At 37.9% G+C, this 21,074-nt stretch overlaps 1 protein-coding gene across 1 annotated transcript in view; it reads left to right on the top strand.

Moving 5' to 3' along the window:
* dync2h1 (dynein cytoplasmic 2 heavy chain 1) overlaps positions 1 to 21,074 on the top strand; it is a 179,016-nt gene that overhangs the window by 88,818 nt on the left and 69,124 nt on the right. Inside the window, exons 61-76 of the mRNA XM_073863457.1 lie at positions 1,116 to 1,242; positions 2,249 to 2,390; positions 2,675 to 2,784; positions 2,902 to 2,922; positions 3,173 to 3,271; positions 5,255 to 5,378; positions 6,090 to 6,253; positions 9,201 to 9,320; positions 9,523 to 9,657; positions 9,753 to 9,896; positions 10,023 to 10,112; positions 16,360 to 16,425; positions 16,648 to 16,698; positions 16,792 to 16,869; positions 16,990 to 17,121; positions 17,223 to 17,295. Of these exons, the coding sequence (XP_073719558.1) occupies positions 1,116 to 1,242; positions 2,249 to 2,390; positions 2,675 to 2,784; positions 2,902 to 2,922; positions 3,173 to 3,271; positions 5,255 to 5,378; positions 6,090 to 6,253; positions 9,201 to 9,320; positions 9,523 to 9,657; positions 9,753 to 9,896; positions 10,023 to 10,112; positions 16,360 to 16,425; positions 16,648 to 16,698; positions 16,792 to 16,869; positions 16,990 to 17,121; positions 17,223 to 17,295 (1,676 nt within the window). The remainder of the gene's footprint in view (positions 1 to 1,115; positions 1,243 to 2,248; positions 2,391 to 2,674; positions 2,785 to 2,901; positions 2,923 to 3,172; positions 3,272 to 5,254; positions 5,379 to 6,089; positions 6,254 to 9,200; positions 9,321 to 9,522; positions 9,658 to 9,752; positions 9,897 to 10,022; positions 10,113 to 16,359; positions 16,426 to 16,647; positions 16,699 to 16,791; positions 16,870 to 16,989; positions 17,122 to 17,222; positions 17,296 to 21,074) is intronic.

Here is a 21,074-nt window from a genome sequence, read left to right as displayed (position 1 = left end):
GGTCAAGGCAGTACTGATTTGCAACATGCACAGTACAATAAAAATTTAGGGTAGGTGAAGAAAAGTAGCTGATCCACCATTGAAAACAAAGTTTAAAACAAACAACAAGAAAACGAAGAACTGGAATCAAACATCATGGTGATGAAAATGCTCCAAAGATTTCTGGTTTTGGAAGAAGTGAAAATAAAAGAAGAGAAAACGATAGTGTTTGTACAAATGCTGTCTATTTTCTTTGTGTAATTTTTTGTAGTGAAGTGTCCTGTCTCAATATTTTCTTGCGCATGCGCTGTTGTACGCGTACCGTTTGCGTACTGTGCATATTTTGTTACTTTGTAGTACTGCATTTTTAAATGGAGGCATTAGTATGGCTGTATTAAGGCTGTCTTTAAAAAATCAACATGGAAAAGAACCGTGAAAAAATCGTGATATGTCTTAAAACAACCGTGATATGATATTTTCTCCATATCGCCCACCCCTGTGTTGTGCTCAGTGTTCGAATTATGTCACAGATTATGGGGGTCTCCTAGCTAAGCCCCCCTTCCTGTCGTCGTGTTTTCACAAAGTAAGATGTGGTCCTGGTTCAAAAATTTTTTGTTGGTCATGGATCAACGTTTTAATCAAAGAAACTCCAAATTAACTGAAATCCTTTTAAAACCTTAAATTAGTATAAATAAAAGTTTGAAAAGAACTTTTTAAAAGCCTCTTACCCTAAAGATAATAACTAAAGATAATATTTTGGATTCGTTTTTTGTGATATTGGGTCAAAAAAAGGACAGTATCACTTTGTGGCAGTGCAGCACGAGTATGTAGTATACATGTACACATGTAGTATTTTAATTTTAATAAAAACCAGGGTACAGGGGGTCCAGGACCCCCCCCCCCCCAATTCGATCACTGCTTGCGCGGAAGTGAGCTTCCTTCAATGTTGGCATGGATTTATGATTAAACTTATGAGAGCCAATAGGGGGCGACCTCAGACAGTCATGTCTGAATGCCGTGTACAGTAGCCGGCTAGAATTAAAGGGTGGTTTATTCTAGATTCCTAGTTGCCTTCTTTACATTCTTCTGTAGATTTTGGCCAGAATTACATTGTTGATTGTGTCTATGGTGTCCAGATTTCAGTGTCGTACCACCGAAGCAGCTCAGTTGGAGTCAGAGGTCAGCAGAGCTCAGGAGACCATCAGTGCTGCCGAGAAGCTCCTACAGCAGCTAGATGGAGAACACACACGTTGGACCGCACAGGTGTGTGGGTGCATATTGATGTTTGAATGTATTGGTTGCATTTTTGTGTCTGTGTTTATATCCATATGCATATGTTAGCTTTTATTCAATTCAATTCAATTTTATTCACAATAGTAAATTGTTTCAAAGCAGCTTTACATTAATAGAAGCAGTAAAACCACAGAAAAACTACAGATAGCACAACATAATACACGATAGCATAAGCAGTCAAATTTGTTGCGGCTATGACTCGACATTATAAGCGAGCGTATTACTAATGTAACGTCTAGAAGAGGAAGCTAAGTTAAGCCCAAGAAGGCTGCCTCCCCGGGGTAAAAAACCCCTAGGAGAAAAAACCCCCGGGCTGTTTAGCCCAGGAAATAAAAAAAGTCCTAGGAGGGAAAAACCCTTGGGAGATATATATTTATATATACACATATAAACGTATAAGGAGATTAAATTCATGTGTGTGTTTTATGCCCCGTTTACATGTAGGGAAGACGCAGATATTTCCCAGCAGTTTGACCTCTCATTTACACGAAAACCCCGTTTTTATCACAGAAAACTATTATTTCTAAAACCTCCGGCCAAAGTGGAGATTTCTGATAATCCCGGTTATGTGTTGCCCTGTCAACTGGGTTTTAGGTTGTGAAACGCCACATTATGCGCCAGAAAATGCTTAACATCATGTGAGCGCTGTTTTGAAAGGAACAGGAAGTGTTATTCCTTAATGTTGATTCAAAGGATTTTGATTGGCTTGCATGGCTTTATTCCTCTGCCTAAACTGCCGCCCATAGTTTTGGCATAGTTATTATGGCGCTCGATGGCGTATTTATGCGGGTTGATGTGTCAATGTGGCCTTAGTATATTTTTTTGTTTGTCTGTATGCATGTTTTTCCAATCCTTTGTGTTTGCATGTGTACATAAGGTTATGTGTGTGTGTTCCTGGGATGGTTGATTTGTGTATAATACCAGACGTGTATTTTTTGTGTATAGATTATTAATGTGTATGTATGTGTGTATGTAGGTGGATGAAATCAGTGAGCAGTTGGAGACTCTTCCTAAGAGAGCTCAACTCTCTGCCGCTTTCATCACGTACCTGCCGGCAGCTCCTGAGGATCAGCGACGCATCAATCTGGACAACTGGATCAACACTTCAGGACTAGAGAGTAACGCAAATTCATGTTTACTTGACACACACTACCTTTCTGTATCAAACTCTTTATGGAGAATAGAGACAAATTATTTCAAAAAATTCAAAATCAAATGTGTAAAATATTTGTACACTGAATTAATACATACAAATCTAAAAGTATCTGCGGAGTGGAACTGATAGCTTTGCAAAGTAAAATACATTTGACCTACATGCTACTCGCATGCGCATACAAAGTATGTCCGGTTACAAAAAAGTGAAGTATATGGCTGACGTTTGGCTATGTCCTCTGATTGGCAGAGTTTGATCTGCGTCACTTCCTGTGTTCTGAGAGTGAGCAGTTGATCTGGAAAAGTGAAGGTTTGCCATCTGATGATCTGTCTATGGAGAACGCTCTTGTCATCTTGCAGGTAACATACATACATACATACACAAACACCGTTTATCTGTGTGTCCCATAATGCCCAGCATTCATTCCCTCATTCACTTACTCATTATTATGTCTGCCCCTCTCATGCTTTCATTAGCTTAATGAACTAAGATCACAGGTAAGATCACACAGACACATCTATCTACCCGTCCGTCTTTACTTAGCTGTGTTTACTCTGTTGTCTTCTTCACCTAGTTTCCCATAACTTCCCATACACAATCTGACATTCATAGAGAAATGATAGAACGGATGAGTGGCAATAACAAAATGGTTTTCACATCTGCTTTTCGGTTCCAATCAAATCCTGATGGGTGAAATTAAGTCCCGACATTCATTGCATACTTTGACCCAATTTCCTCTTTTTTTAGAGTGTTTCCTGTCCGTTTTTGATCGATCCGTCCTCTCGTGCGACAGAATGGTTAAGGACTCACCTTAAAGAACATCGCCTGGAGATTATTAACCAACAGGTGAATACATGCTCACGTTAACATGATGTGTCCCTGTATAGCTCAGTGGTGAAGCATTGCATTAGCAGCACAAAAAGTCATGGGTTCGTACACCCATACTGATAAAAATGTATACCTTGTAATGCACTGTAGAGTAAGTTGCTTCGGATAAAAGCGTCTGCCAAATGCGTAAATGGAAATTTACACACAGGCTATGCTTTTAATTGAACGTTGTAGGTTGTTCAAGTATTAGATGCATGCAGGAAATAGGGCACTATAGTTGGGTAGTACTGTATGTTATTGTGATCATAGCATTCAGTCACACATTTTAAAGAAAATGTGAAAATGATCAACCCAGTAACTTAGTTTTGGAAACCATTCTCTGCAAGCATTTGAAAAAATGGGTCATTAAAATTTGGCTCCCCTTGTGATGTCAGAAGGGGATAATACCGCCCATTAATCTGCACTATCCAACCACGGCACTGCCATTTAGTGCAGAGATCAGGTGTCGTGCATTTAACAGGACACACCTAAAACGGGACACGTATAAAGTGGCAATTTTAACATGTTATTATAAATTATATATGACATTTTGAGCTACACTGCAAAAAAGATATTTTCAAGAAAAAAATCTTAGTATTTTTGTCTTGTTTTCTAAAAATTCTTAAATTAATCATTAATTATTAAAAATTTGTGCTTAAAAAAGCAAAAAATCAGAAAAAGGAATCAGAAAATATGAAAAAAGTTAACTTATTTCAAGAAAAAATTTCTTATTCCATTGGCAGATTTTTTTTGCTCATTTTAAGCACAAATTCGCTTAAATTTTATATTTTAAAAGTTTTAAGAATTTTTAGATATTTTTACTTAAAACAAGACAAAAATACTAAGTAAGTGCACTGCAAAAAATTATTTTCAAGAAAAAAAAATCTTAGTTTTTTGTCTTGTTTTCAGTAAAAATATCTAAAAATTCTTAAATGAATTATTCATTATTTTTTTTTATTATTTATAAAATTATTATACATTTTTTATTATCTTGATGAGCAAATTGACCTAGGAAAATAAGTCTAGTTTCTAGACAAAAAATATAAAATTTGTGCTTAAAACAAGCAAAAAATATGCCAATGGAATCAGAAAAATGTTCTTGAATTAAGTGTTTATGAAAAAAGTAAACTTATTTCAAGAAAAATTTTCTTATTCCATTTGCAGGGTTTTTTTTTTGCTTGTTTTAAGCACAAATTAGCTTAAAATTTATATTTTACAAGTTTTAAGAATTTTTGATATATTTTACGGAAAGCAAGACAAAAATACTAAGAAAGTCATTTTCACTGCAAAAAATTATTTTCAAGAAAAAAAATTCTTTATTTTTTCTTTAAATTTAGTGTTTAAGAAAAATGTTCAAGATTTATTTTTAGATATTTTTACTGAACACAAAACAAAAATACTAAGATTTTTTCTTGAAAATCATTTTTTGCTGTGTGTACACTTTCTTAGTTTTTTTTGTCTTGTTTTCAGTAAAGATATCTAAAAAATTCTTAAATTTAGATTTAAATTAAAAGCTTTTTCTTGATGAGCAGAAAATGTAGTTTTTAGACCAAAAATATGAAATTTAAGTGATTTTGCGCATAAAACAAGCATAAAAAAAATCTGCCAATGGGGAAAGCAAAAAAATCTTAAACACTAAATTCAAGAAAAATTCAAGAAAAATGTGCTTACCCCATTGGCAGATTCTTTTTGCTTGTTTTATGCACAAAATCACTTAAATTTCATATTTTTGGTCTAAAAACTAAGCTTTTTTCTTGGGTTGTTTTGCTCATCAAGAAAAGCATCTTTATTTAAGAATTTTTAAATATTTTTACTGAAAACAAGACAAAAATACTAAAAAAGTGTTTTCTTGAAAATCATTTTTTGCAGTGTATGTACTCTGGGGACACTAAAGATTCATTTTAACATCTTAAAATGTCCCCTTTAAACTGCACATGCAGATGTTTATTTGCTGTCTTTCAGGATGCTTACTTCATGACGGTGTTGGAGTTAGCCGTACGTTTTGGGAAGACTCTGATCATTCAGGAGATGGATGGGGTGGAACCTGTTCTGTACCCGCTGCTGCGACGAGACCTCATTGCACAGGGTGAGAGAATTAAAATAATTTGGCAAGGGGTAAGTATTGAGTAGATTAACCCACTTAACATCGGATATCTTTTAAAATCAGTGGGAAGAAAATATTAACTGATCCTTGAAACTTAACATTATAGCTGGTTACTGCTGCTTTGCTATGACAAACAAATGCTCAGTTCACTGCTTTCAGTGTGTTCACCCCCGTGTCCCAGCTGTTTGTAGAAAATAAGACCCATGGGCATCGCTGAAGCCGACTCCATATGCTGGTGTGTGCGTGCGTGTTTGTGTGTGTGTGGAGGCACAGATATGCTTGAGAGTATTGGGTGCCGGAGGGAGGAAGATAAACGGGAGTGTTTTTCTGTGGTTGAATGAGGGGAAGGAAATTAAAGTGTGTGCCTGTACACACTGCTGCATTGCAGACACACCGAAGAGAGCACACACACAGAGAATGTTGTAGCAGCCTACCTCCTCACTCACAATCTGGCAACCCCCAAGCCCTTCATCAAGGAGGGATTCCACCCTCAGGACTGCATTCATTCTGTGGATGCTTTTTATGCATGCAGTACATAGTCAGTACTGTATGTGGCTAGTTTGCCAACTTTATTTTACAAACAAGTTAGCAGCATACTACAGTAGTGTGTACTGTGCAGTATGCAAAAGTAGAGTAGTATTTTATTTAGAGTAGCATTGACTATATGATCTTTTTTCTGTTTGTAAATGTCAGGGCCACGATATGTGGTGCAGATCGGAGACAAAGTCATCGACTATAACGAGGATTTCCGCCTCTTTCTGGCAACCCGTAACCCCAGCCCATTCATTCCACCGGACGCAGCGTCTGTGATCACCAAAGTCAACTTTACCACCACGAGAGCAGGTTTACGAGGACAGGTGACACATACTACTGGTGCTATGGGTTTTTAATGAACAAATACAGTAGATATCAAGGTGCCCATTAAAAACACAGATGATGTCATTTTAATATCTCAATTGCTTGTAAGTGTAATTTAATGGAGGGCAAATGAAAACTTTTGCTGAAGTCTCCTGAGACCCAGAAATCTTGCATAAGAGATCTTATCATACACTGCAAAAAAAATACTAAGAATTCTTAAATTGAGATACATTTACTTGATAAGCAAAGTGGCTTAAGATTTTAAGTATAAATTATACATTTTTTTATTTTTTTATTTTATAAATAAACAAGTAAAAATATCTAAAAAACTCAAAATACACCATGGGCAAATTTACTACCCTTTCGTGTTGCTCGTGGATGAAAACATCCACTAAATTAAACTGCTGAAAAAATGTATCAGATTAATTTTTTGTTAATCAACCTCAGTACTGATCAAAACTACAAAATCTTTACAAAATTTCCATGATTTTAACTCTTTAATTGCCACGTTTATAAGTGATGTCACTGATTTGGGAAAAACACACACACACAAAATGACAGATTTTCAATATTAAAAGTGATTGTGGACTGCATTTTTTTAACCTTGTGCATGTCAAAGATGAGTAAAAACATTGGGGACACACGGGTGCTCACACACAATAATATGCTTTTATTATGGAGTCATACTCCATATAACTCAGTGTACAAGACAGAAATCAAGCTTTGTTTTTGCACAGGCTTACTAAAGGGTTAATGGTGCCACATGGTGGTCAACAGTAAAAAAGTGACAAATTTTACCTATTTGCAAAAGGATAAACCACCAACAATCAAGAGTGCAAGATAAAAGGTGTCTTGGCTTTGCAATAAAAAAACCCAGCCATGAACAATAAATGAGGGAGGAAAAAAATCAAATTTGATGGTACACAAAAACTAAAAAATGCATTAAAACCAGTTTTTTTACCAATCTTTGACCCACCCAAGACTGTGAAAAAGTTTTAAAAAATCACTTTTTATATAACTTTTTATTACCTAAATAATCTGTCATTTTGTGTGTGTTTTTCCCCCAAATCAGTGCCATCACTTACGAACTTAACAATTAAAGAGTTAAAATCATGGAATTTTGTAAAGATTTTGCAGTTTTGATCAGTACTGAGGTTGATTAACAGATTTATGTAAAAAAAATTTGAAAAAAATCTGATACATTTTTACAGCAGTTTAATATACTGGATGTTTTCATCCACGAACAACACGAAAGGGTACCGTATTTTTCGGCCTATAAGCCGCATTTCTTTCAAATCTTGGCTGGTGCTGCGTCTTATAGTCAGGTGCACCTTGTAAGTCAGTATGAATTAATTTTGACATTTATGAGGCAAGAGACATCATTACCGTCTACAGCCGTGAGAGTCCGCTATATGCTGCTCCTGTATTTATGTAATTCAATGGGTTCAGTGATGTAGAATGACGAGTATGCAAACTCCACACTAGTTGGATTGTTAGGTTAATTTAGACTATATTCAACCTTCCAGGTAAGTTCTGTATGTCATGGTTTTTCTCTCCCTGTCTCGTCCTCGACCCCGAGGACAATGAGACAAACAGACCCAGTTCCGGTAGATGTGAAAGTCGGCACACCTCTGATCTACTGGTCGTCCTTCAACGTGATGCCCAGCTGATGCCTGACCAACGATCACCGGCAGAACCCTCTTAATCTCCTTATCCGTTTATATGTGTGTATATCCATATATATCTCCCAAGGGTTTTTTCCTCCTAGGACTTTTTTTTTATTTTCTCGGCTAAACAGCCCGGGGTTTTTTCTCCTAGGGGTTTTTTTACCCCGGGGGGCAGCCTTCTTGGGCTTAACTTAGCTTCCTCTTCTAGACGTTACATTAGTAATACGCTCACTCATAATGTAGAGTCATAGCCGCAGCAAATTTGACTGCTTATGCTATCGTGTATTATGTTGTGCTATCTGTCATTTTTCTGTGCTTTTACTGCTTCTATTAATGTAAAGCTGCTTTGAAACAATTAACCATTGTGAAAAGCGCCATATAAATAAAAATTTAATTGAATTGAATGGTTTATCGTTTAAATAACTGATAATATTACTTTAACGTACAGACATCTATTCAGCCTGCTGTTTTGTCAGCTATTGTTTAGTTGAATAACTTACCTTTCTAGATGAAATGTCTGTTCTTCGGCTTGGATTTTGTGAAATAATTTTCTAAATAAACGCGACATATAGTCCACTGTGACTTATATATGTTATTTCGTCTTAATGACGCATTTTTTAATGATGCGGCTTATACTCCAGAGCAGCTTATAGTCCGGAAAGTACGGTAAGAAAATTTGAACAATGCACAAGGGTTAATAAAACTGGAATTAAGTTTATTTTTTTACAAAACTGGCAGATATTTTTACTTGTTATATCTTAAGCCACTTTGCTTATCAAGTAAATGTATCTCAATTTCAGAATTATCAAATATTTATACTAAAAAACAAGACAAAAATACTAAGTAAGACATTCATTTTTTGCAGTATAGACTTTGTAAATTTCTTATCAAATGTATCCAAATCCAAGATTATTCTACTTTAATTTTGTAGCTCCATACTTCAATGAATTTTAATAATATTGTATGTATCGATTTCTGTTTCTCTTGAGAAATTTTAGAAAACATATTTGAGATAAATTAACATTTAAATTAAACAACCGTGTCCACGAACTCAATCATATCTCCTGAGCTATGAAATAACTTGTATGTCCTTTTGGTGGACATGCAAGTTAATTATAATATATAAATACAGTATACTTAAAATGTATTGTACATTAAAATACCCATACAGTGTTTTTCAGTAGATTTTGGATCTGACACTATTTTCAGAATAGCAGGGTAGTCAAATAGCAGCTGATGATTTAATGTCTACTCATCTTTATTGTATTTGTGTGTCTAGCTGTTAGCATTGACCATTCAGCAGGAGAAACCTGAGCTAGAAAGTCAAAAAACGAAAGTCTTGCAACAGGAAGAGGAAAAAAAGATCCAGCTTGCTCAACTGGAGGAGTCACTGTTAGAGGTACTAAAGAATCAATCCCAGCATGCCCTCTGTCTCCTTTCTCCCTGTAGCCCTGTGAAAAAAGTTCCCAGAATGCTTTGTGCTGACACAGGACTTTTAGGAACAGGAATGCATGCTGTGTCCAGTGGTCACAACAAACTCACCGGTGTTTGGCATTGGTAACTCTTTGCTTTTGTGTGTGTTTGTGTGTGTGTGTGTGCAGACTTTGGCAACAGCTCAAGGAAATATACTGGAGAACAAGGAGTTGATTGAGTCACTGAACCAGACTAAAGCCAGCAGTGCTCTGATCCACCAATCACTGACTGAATCTCACCGATTACAGACGTCACTCGATCAGGTGACACTGAGTTTGTGATTGTACACAAGATATGAGGGGTGTAGAGACACCAGATGGCACCAGTGTAACATCTCTCTCTCTCTCTCTCTCTCTAGGAAAGGGACGCCTACCTGCCATTGACTGAGACGGCCAGTAAGATGTATTTTGTGATCGTGGATCTATCCAAGATTAATAACATGTACAGATTTAGTTTGGCATCGTTCCTCCGTCTCTTCCACAGAGCGCTGCAGAACAAACAGGTGACACATCACACACAGTACATCATGGTCATGAGAATCTAAAGCCGTTTATTGGAATATGGAGTGGATGTGATTCAGACATGTTTTTGAGAAGTTTGTCAGAACGTATCTGTGTGTGTGATTCAGGAAAGTGAAAGTACAGATGCACGAATCAGCACTCTGGAGATCAGTCTGAAGAATATGGTGTATGAGTACATCTGCCGCTCCCTCTTCAAGGTAACATGCATGCTAAAAACTACAGCACCATTAAAAAAATACCAAACAAGATGAAGCCCCCCCACCTAAAACTTTTAACATCAATCACAGCCCTTCGTTGTGTTCCTAGACATGACTCCTCCCATTTAAAACATTTAGCACCAATCACAGCCCTTCGTTGTGTTCCTAGAGATGACTCCTCCCACTTAAAACCTTTAGCATCAATTACAGTCCTTTATTGTTTTGTAGAGATGACTCCTCCCACCCAAAACATTTACCACCAATCATGGCCGTGCACTGTGTTCCTAGACATGACTCCTCCCACTTAAAACCTTTAGCATCAATTACAGTCCTTTATTGTTTTGTAGAGATGACTCCTCTCTCCCAAAACATTTACCACCAATCATGGCCGTGCACTGTGTTCCTAGAGATGACTCCTTCCGCTTAAAACCTTCAGCACACATCACTGCACTTCGCTTGGGTTACTATAAATGACTTCTCCCACTTAAAACCTTCAGCACCAATTACAGCCCTACGCTGGGGTAATAGAGATGACTCCTCTCACCTAAAACATTTAGCACCAATCACAGCCCTTTGTTGTGTTCCCAGATATGACTCCTCCCATTTAAAACCTTCAGCACCAATCACTGCACTTTGCTTGGGTTAATATAAATGACTCCTCCCGCTTAAAACCTTCAGCACCAATCACAGCCCTATGCTGGGGTAATAGCTATGACTCCTCTCACCTAAAACATTTAGCACCAATCACAGCCCTTTGTTGTGTTCCTAGAGATGACTCCTCCCATTTAAAACATTTAGCACCAATTACAGCCCTTTGTTGTGTTCCTAGAGATGACTCCTCTTATTTAAAACCTTCAGTACCAATCACAGCCCTTTGTTGTGTTCCTAGATATGACTCCTCCCACTTAAAACCTTCAGTACCAATCACAGCACTTCGCTGGGGTAATAGAGATGACTCCTCCCACCTAAAACATTTAGCACCAATCACAGCTCTTTGTTGTGTTCCTAGATATGACTCCTCCCGCTTAAAACCTTCAGCACCAATCACAGCCCTTCATGAGGTTAAAAGAGTTGACTCCTCCCACTTAAATCCTTCAGTAGCAATCAGAGCCATTTGTTGTGTTCCTAAAGATGACTCCTCCCACTTAAATCCTTTAAAAGGTTAATAAAGATGACTCCTCCCACTTAAAACCATCAGCACCAATCACAGCCCTTCATGGGGTTAATAGAGATGACTCCTCCCACTTAAATCCTTCAGTAGCAATCCGAGCCATTTGTTGTGTTCGTAAAGAACGTGCGTGAAGTTGGCCCCCCACCCAACGCAAAACGTCGGCAAAATATGCTCAATCGTTTGTGCTCCGTTTGTGCTGGTTTGTGCTGCAAAAATTTTCGTTTGTGCTGCTTTGGTTTTTTAGATATTAAAAGAACATTTATAGGTCATACTGAGGTCACGTAGCCCCCCAACATGCTACAAATTTACCCATAATAGCCTTAAACGTTTGTGCTTCGTTTGTGCTGGTTTGTGCAGGTAAAATTTTCGTTTGTGCTGCTTCGGTTTTTTATAATATTTGACATTGAAATAAGGCGATGACGTCACTCAGCCCCCCCACATGCTTCAAGTTCACCCAAAGTATTCTTGTTTGATTGTGCTTCGTTTGTGCAGGTAAAAATTTCGTTTGTGCAATTTTCGTTTTTTAGATATTAAAAGAACATTTATAGGTCATACAGAGGTCACTCAGCCCCCCACATGCTCAAAATTCACCCAAAATAGTCTTAAACGTTTGTGCTTCGTTTGTGCTGGTTTGTGCAGGTAAAAATTTTGTTTGTGCAGTTTTCATTTTTTAGATATTAAAAGAACATTTATAGGTCATACAGAGGTCACTCAGCCCCCCACATGCTCAAAATTCACCCAAAATAGTCTTAAACGTTTGTGCTTCGTTTGTGCTGGTTTGTGCAGGTAAAATTTTCTTTGTGCTGCTTCGGTTTTTATAATATTTAACATTGAATTATGGTGATGACGTCACTCAGCCCATCTCATGCTTTAAGTTCACCCAAAAACTATTCTTTTTCGATTGTGCTACGTTTGTGCTGGTTTGTGTAGGTAAAAATTTCGTTTGTGCTGCTCTTTACAACATTAAAATATTAGAAATTAAATTATAGGCGATAACCAGAAATCAGATAAATAGTATTTTAAGCCTTCAGAAAAGGTTAAAGTCTTTCTCTGTCCATCTTTATACTTGTGTGAACATTGTTAAGCAAAAAAAAAAGAAATAACATCAGACTCCAATATGTTTTTATTGAAATTAACAATACCATAATTCAAATGTCAAATATTATAAAAACCGAAGCAGCACAAACGAAATTTTTACCTGCACAAACCAGCACAAACGTAGCACAATCGAAAAAGAATAGTTTTTGGGTGAACTTGAAACATGCGGGAGGCTGAGTGACGTCATCACCATAATTCAAAGTCAAATATTATAATAACCGAAGCAGCACAAACGAAATTTTTACCTGCACAAACCAGCACAAACGTAGCACAATCGAAAAATAATAGTTTTTGGGTGAACTTGAAGCATGCGGGAGGCTGAGTGACGTCATCACCATAATTCATTGTCAAATATTATAAAAACCGAAGCAGCACAAACAAAATTTTTACCTGCACAAACCAGCACAAAGGAAGTACAATCGAAAAGGAATAGTTTTTGGTGAACTTGAAGAATGAGAGGGGCTGAGTGATGTCATCACCATAATTCAATGTGAAATATTATAAAAACCGAAGCAGAACAAACGAAATTTTTACCTGCACAGACCAGCACAAACGTAGCACAATCGAAAAAGAATAGTTTTTGGGTGGATTTGAAGCATGCGGGAGGCTAAGTGACGTCATCACCATAATTCAAAGTCAAATATTATAAAAACCGAAGCAGCACAAACGAAATTTTTACCTGCACAAACCAGCACAAACGTAGCACAATCGAAAAATAATAGTTTTTGGGTGAACTTGAAACATGCGGGAGGCTGAGTGACGTCATCACCATAATTCAAAGTCAAATATTATAAAAACCGAAGCAGCACAAACGAAATTTTTACCTGCACAAACCAGCACAAAGGAAGTACAATCGAAAAATAATAGTTTTTGGGTGAACTTGAAACATGCGGGAGGCTGAGTGACGTCATCACCATAATTCAAAGTCAAATATTATAAAAACCGAAGCAGCACAAACGAAATTTTTACCTGCACAAACCAGCACAAACGTAGCACAATCGAAAAATAATAGTTTTTGGGTGAACTTGAAGCATGCGGGAGGCTGAGTGACGTCATCACCATAATTCAAAGTCAAATATTATAATAACCGAAGCAGCACAAACGAAATTTTTACCTGCACAAACCAGCACAAACGTAGCACAATCGAAAAATAATAGTTTTTGGGTGAACTTGAAGCATGCGGGAGGCTGAGTGACGTCATCACCATAATTCATTGTCAAATATTATAAAAACCGAAGCAGCACAAACACAATTTTTACCTGCACAAACCAGCACAAAGGAAGTACAATCGAAAAAGAATAGTTTTTGGGTGAACTTGAAGAATGAGAGGGGCTGAGTGATGTCATCACCATAATTCAATGTCAAATATTATAAAAACCGAAGCAGAACAAACGAAATTTTTACCTGCACAAACCAGCACAAACGTAGCACAATCGAAAAATAATAGTTTTTGGGTGAACTTGAAACATGCGGGAGGCTGAGTGACGTCATCACCATAATTCAAAGTCAAATATTATAAAAACCGAAGCAGCACAAACGAAATTTTTACCTGCACAAACCAGCACAAAGGAAGTACAATCGAAAAATAATAGTTTTTGGGTGAACTTGAAACATGCGGGAGGCTGAGTGACGTCATCACCATAATTCAAAGTCAAATATTATAAAAACCGAAGCAGCACAAACGAAATTTTTACCTGCACAAACCAGCACAAACGTAGCACAATCGAAAAAGAATAGTTTTTGGGTGAACTTGAAACATGCGGGAGGCTGAGTGACGTCATCACCATAATTCAAAGTCAAATATTATAATAACCGAAGCAGCACAAACGAAATTTTTACCTGCACAAACCAGCACAAACGTAGCACAATCGAAAAAGAATAGTTTTTGGGTGAACTTGAAGCATGCGGGAGGCTGAGTGACGTCATCACCATAATTCATTGTCAAATATTATAAAAACCGAAGCAGCACAAACAAAATTTTTACCTGCACAAACCAGCACAAAGGAAGTACAATCGAAAAAGAATAGTTTTTGGGTGAACTTGAAGAATGAGAGGGGCTGAGTGATGTCATCACCATAATTCAATGTGAAAAATTATAAAAACCGAAGCAGCACAAACGAAATTTTTGCCTGCACAGACCAGCACAAACGTAGCACAATCGAAAAAGAATAGTTTTTGGGTGGATTTGAAGCATGCGGGAGGCTAAGTGACGTCATCACCATAATTCAATGTCAAATATTATAAAAACCGAAGCAGCACAAACAAAATTTTTACCTGCACAAACCAGCACAAACGAAGCACAAACGATTAAGACTATTTTGGGTGAATTTTGAGCATGTGGGGGGCTGAGTGACCTCTGTATGACCTATAAATGTTCTTTTAATATCTAAAAAACGAAAACTGCACAAACGAAATTTTTACCTGCACAAACCAGCACAAACGAAGCACAATCAAACAAGAATACTTTGGGTGAACTTGAAGCATGTGGGGGGGCTGAGTGACGTCATCGCCTTATTTCAATGTCAAATATTATAAAAACCGAAGCAGCACAAATGAAAATTTTACCTGCACAAACCAGCACAAACGAAGCACAAACGTTTAAGACTATTTTGGGTAAATTTGGAGCATGTTGGGGGGCTACCTGACCTCAGTATGACCTATAAATGTTCTTTTAATATCTAAAAAACCAAAGCAGCACAAACGAAAATTTTTGCGGCACAAACCAGCACAAACGGAGCACAAACGATTGAGCATATTTTGCCAACGTTTTGCGTTGGGTGGGGGGCCAACTTCACGCACGTGTGATGACTCCTCCCACTTAAATCCTTTAAAAGGTTAATAAAGATGACTCCTCCCACCTAAAACCTTCAGCACCAATCACAGCCCGTTATTGTGTTCCTAAAGATAACCCCTTCCACTTAAAACCATCAGCACCAATCACAGCCCTTCGCTGGGTTAATAGAGATGACTCCTCCCTTTTAAAACATTTAGCACCAATTACAGCCCTTCGTTGTGTTCCTAGAGATGACTCCTCCCTCCTAAAACCTTCAGCACCAATCACAGCCCTTCACTGGGTTAATAGGGATGACTCCTCCCACTTAAAACCATCAGCACCAATCACAGCCCTTCATGGGGTTAATAGAGATGACTCCTCCCACTTAAATCCTTCAGTAGCAATCAGAGCCATTTGCTGGGTTAATAAAGATGACTCCTCCCTCTTAAAACCATCAGCACCAATCACAGCCCTTCATTGGGTTAATAGAGATGACTCCTCCCACTTAAATCCTTCAGTAGCAATCAGAGCCATTCGCTGGGTTAATAAAGATGACTCCTCCCACTTAAAGCCTTCAGCACCAATCACAGCACTTCGCTGGGTTAAGAGGGATGACTCCTCCCTCTTAAAACCTTCAGCACCAATTACAGCTCTTCGTTGTATTTCTTGAGATGACTCCTCCCACATAAAACATTTAGCACTAATCACAGCCCTTCGTAGTGTTAATAGAGATGACTCCTCCCTCTTAAAACCTCCAGCACCAAACACAGTTCTTCGTTTAGGTTAATAAAAATGGCTCCTCCCACTTAAAACTTTCAGCACTAATCACAGCCCTTTGTTGTGTTCCTAAAGATGACTCCTCCCACTTAAAACCATCAGCACCAATCAGAATCAGCGCATTTAAACTTATTTAAATGTTAAAATATGATTGTGATTGATGTTGTGACACATCCTGCCTATAAATGAGTCTTAACTTCTCAAGAGTTTTGAGGACATTATTTAAAATTGAATTCTGTTTTTTAATCCATTACACTGAACATGGTGCATAAGCGTCGGATCTGTGAATCTCTCTGAGATTTATCTTGTATTTACATTGACTTTATATTCTAACTGATTATATCGCTGTGTAAGCTGTGCAAACATGCCGCATTGCCGCTTTTCTTTACAAGACTCGCAATTTGAAAGTAATTTGTGTTTGTTTTCAGGCGGATCAGCTGATGTTCGCTCTGCACTTTGTGAAGGGAATGAATCCAGAACTGTTCCAGGAGAACGTAAGGGGCGCACACACATAGACGAATGCGCATAAACGCAATCTTTCACTCGTGTTAATAAACTCGAGCTGATAATGCATTACGAATGAATGATGGCGTTTCTATTTGTGGAGCCGCTTTGACAAATGTAGGGTTATTTGTCAAAGCGGTACGGCACGATAGAAGAGAAACAATGTTGTGTGTTTGTGATGCTCTGATGACTGCGTTTCGTGTTTCGTACAGGAATGGGATGTTTTCACCGGGCTCATCGTTGGAGACGTGGTTCGTAAGACGGTATAAATCTCTCTACGCTTTACCCTCCTGCTGTTTCTCTCTCTGAATAATTTCCGTCTCCTCTCACCCGGTGCTATAAACTCTGTTTTTTAGGACTCCCAGAAGTCTTTGCGAGAACAGTTTCCATCCTGGATTGATCAGGAGAGGCTCACGGCTGTCGCCCTGCTCAAAGTGAGTCTCTCACATCAGCATTACAATGATTAAAACACACATTACAGGCTTGTGTTTTTAGATTTGATGTCACAGATCTACTGATAGTTGACTGATAAAGATTTCTCATCATATATCCAGACCACGTTTCCAGTGTTTTATCAGTCTCTGTGTCTCAATGACACCGACCTGTGGCTGCCGTTTTCACGCAGTTCCTGCTGCGAACAGGAAGTCCCGCCTTCTGTTGCCAAGAAGATCTCTCTCTTTCAGCAGGTGAGCTGTCAATCATTAGCCCATAAAGGCCATCGTAAAATCACCACGGCACATCATGGTGTAGTGATGATCTGATGGCTGAATCTCTCTCTCTCTCTCAGGTGTTGGTGGTCCAGGCTTTAAGACCGGACAGATTGCAGAGTGCTATGGCATCATTTGCATCTCACGCTTTGGGTAATTACAGAGAAAGACACACACATACACCTATAAACTAACATTTAAGACACACAGCTCTGAGACAGACATGTATAGTCGTATATGTAAAGACATGAGACCTGACTCGCAGTCAATACATGACTATTGATTCAGCTTTATATACAGCAGCTTATTATAAATTCAGATCACCCACATGTGAAAACACACACATCGGCCGACACACACATACACACCTTTTTAACCACACACACATGCACACACACACACACACACACACACACACACACACACACACACACACACACACACACACACACACACACACATACAGGCATATGTGGTTTACGAGGTCAATGTGACTTTTTGGTGGTTTACGGGGACACACCTTTCCCAACATCCAATCAACATGAGAGTTATGTCAAAAAATTTCATTTGATCTACAAAAGACAAAACATGCTTCAAAATAGCAAATTCATTTTTACAACACACAAATAATAATTATGTGACATTTTACAGGCTTATGGGGTCTGAGCCAAATTGTGGTTTATGAGGACAATGTGACTTTTTAGTGGTTTACGGGGACACACCTTTCCCAACATCCAATCGGCATGAGAATTATGTAAAAATGTTTCATTTGATCTACAAAAGACAAACCATGCTTCAAAATAGCAATTTCACTTTTACAACACACTAATAATAAGTATGTGATATTTCACAGGCTTATGGGGTCCGAGCCAAATGGTGGTTTATGAGGACACTCAAAGTTTATGAGGTTTCTCTACACACAAACCTAGCCCAGTGGCCGTTCTAGACAAATTTCACTATGGGGGGCCAAGGAGGGGCACATTAAAAAAGGGCAACAAATGATATTTAAAGATTATAGGGGTGGTTACAGGGATTAGTTTGAGCCAGGACTACACCTTTATTTAGTTATATTTAGGAAGTATAACTAGTTTTAACAAACATGCCTTACTAAAAACATTACTTGTGTGCATTTTAAAGCAAAACAAAGAGCACTGATGTATTTTAAGATTTGTCAGTGCAAGTTGGACAGCTCTTACATTTATTTTAGTCTAGGACTAGTCTAATCCCTGTCTTGGAAACCGCCCCTTAAACTTTATTAGGGCCCGAGCATCAAGGAGGTGCAAAGCCCTATTGTTTTTGTCCGGTTCCTTCTTTTTTTTCTCCGAAATGAATCGCATTTTTGGAGGTCTAAACATGCTCAAAAACTCATGAAACTTTGCACACAAGTAAGAAGTGACGAAAATTTACATGTGGTATAGGCATCAGAAGTTGGCGTGTAGAAATGACTCTATAGCTAACCTGCAAAATTTCAAGAGAACAGCCCTCCCGCTACGAAAAACAAAGGTGGCCAGAGACATGTCTACACAGGCACGGGCCACCCTTGGCCTCTGCGTAGAACCGCCACTGACCTAGCCTCATCCTGGTTTAAGGGGACTGACAAACACAGCTCAATTTCACAAGTGGTCAAAGGTTTTCATTGCTTTTAAAACAAGTCTCTTCTATATATATATATATATATATATATATATATATTATATATATATTTTTTTTTGAATGGTAATATATTATGGTTTCCACAAAAAATATGACCGTGAGTAATGATGCTGAAAATTTGACTTTCAATCATAGAAACAAATTATAATTTAATATATATTCACATAAAAAACAGTTATTATGAATTGAAAATATTTCACAAATTAGTTTTTATTGTATTTTTGACAATTAATTCATTTTTACAATAATGTAATGATGATAATCTTGGATAATTAACTCTTTCCCCGCCATTGATGAGATAACTCGTCAATTAAGAGAAAACGCTTCCCTGCCAATGACGAGAATTTCCGGCTTTCCGCAATACCGCAACTTATACAACCCGTAAGAAATGCCTCACATGAAGGAACTCCGTGTATGTTTTAAAGATCGCTCTGCATCTGATCTCTATAAAAAGTCCTTCACAAAAATGGAATTATCTCAGCTTTTTGCTCAAAATTGGGTGTTTTTGAAGAAACCTTCCCATATTTGAGAGGTGATAAAAAGAGAACGAATGAAGGTATGATGAAACAGGGTTTTTTTTGTTTGAAAGCAGAGGGTCTGTTCTTTCATTTGATATATTGTTTGTTTATATATTTAAAGAAGAACATTTTCTGGAGGGCATTAAACTTTTGTGAAAATCATGAAAAATGCTGGCGCTGGCTGGCAACTTTTTTTAAAACGCTGGCAGGGAAAGAGTTAAGAGAGTAAAAACGTTTAATAAAAAATTATTTTTTGAATTTAAAAACTGTCAACATTACAATCTAGTGCTGCCAATTAATTATCACGATTACATTCAGAACATTTTTACTTTGTGACGGGAATTTAAAAAACATTACTTTCAACAGCAATAACATTACAATCAGAAAAATTTTACTTAAAGGAACACACCCACATTTTAGCTTATTCACAGTATCCCCCAGAGCCAAACAGGTCCCCACATATTACTCTTATCTCCGTGCGTGCTCCGTCTGACGCAGCCCCCGCCAGCCCAGCCAAGCACAACGACCGGAAGTGAACGGCTCCAGCCAGCACACCGCTCCAAACAAGCGACAAAACAACGCGAACATTTTCCTATTTATGTGTCGTGATTTGTATAGTCACACCGTGCACAAACATCAAGGCCATATGAGACAGCCATCTTTTAACAGTATACAGTAGGGGTGTAACGGTACGTGTATTCGTACCGGACCGTTTCGGTACAGTGCTTTCGGCACGGTGCACGTGTGCACCGAAGGGCCAAATGCAATCTTTTGTGTGCGGAACATAGGTGGAACATAATATGTTGTGTGCGTTTCCACACAAACATATTAAGTGGCGGAAGTCTCGGCGTTCAGCGCAAGTCTTCTGTCAAACATATAACATAATTTGGCCCGCAGAAAGATTTTTATTTACTTAGTTGTATATTCGTTTGATTATTGATGTAAACGTTTACGTGTCGCGTCTAAAAGCGCATGTTAAACGCGTGTTGACGCGCTGTTTTGTTTTGTTTGTTCTTTCGTTGCTACGCAATCATGAGTCGCGCTTTCTGTGACACGCGAGAATAACGGAATGCGTGATCAGATTTTTCATCTGCACCTCACGTCAATCATATCATTGTCACAATGTGATCAGCTGGTCGGGACAGAGAAGAGCTGTAACCCGGGCTTACTCAGCTGTTACTCAGCTGAGGAGGGGTTCGTTAGTTCAAGTCACAGCTTACATTGGCAACACAAGCAAAGATTAGGAGAAACGTGCAAAAGGTAAAAGAAGGCTATGTATGCAACTCACCCATCTTAATATGAGTGTATAATAACTATATCATCATGTTGCTTGCTGTGCAGTTACACATAGAGAAGTAATATTATTTTTATACAGAGATGGTACATAACCAATTCAATACTGTGACTTAAAAAATCAAAAATAATTCAAAACAGAAACATTTTTGGTGGCAAAAATGTAGGCTAATCGTTCATAAATGTATTTTACTTTACTGTACCGAAAATGAACCGAACCGTGGCCTCAAAACCGAGGTACGCACGAACCATGATTTTTGCGTACCGTTACACCCCTAGTATACAGGGCTCAAAATTAACCCTTTTATTTGGTAGCACTGATGCTCCCAACTTTAAAGAGTTAGAAGCACCAAATTTTGAAGCACCACAATATGTATAAGTTAATAGATTTATTTTATTAAAAATAAACACAACTGGGCTTTACACATCCTATGGCCAGGATTTGAATTTTTTTTTTGCAGATTCCTA

Source organism: Misgurnus anguillicaudatus, chromosome 24 (assembly GCF_027580225.2).
Source record: "Misgurnus anguillicaudatus chromosome 24, ASM2758022v2, whole genome shotgun sequence".
NCBI classification, from domain to species: domain Eukaryota; kingdom Metazoa; phylum Chordata; class Actinopteri; order Cypriniformes; family Cobitidae; genus Misgurnus; species Misgurnus anguillicaudatus.
This window is presented reverse-complemented; position numbering and strand designations above follow the sequence as displayed.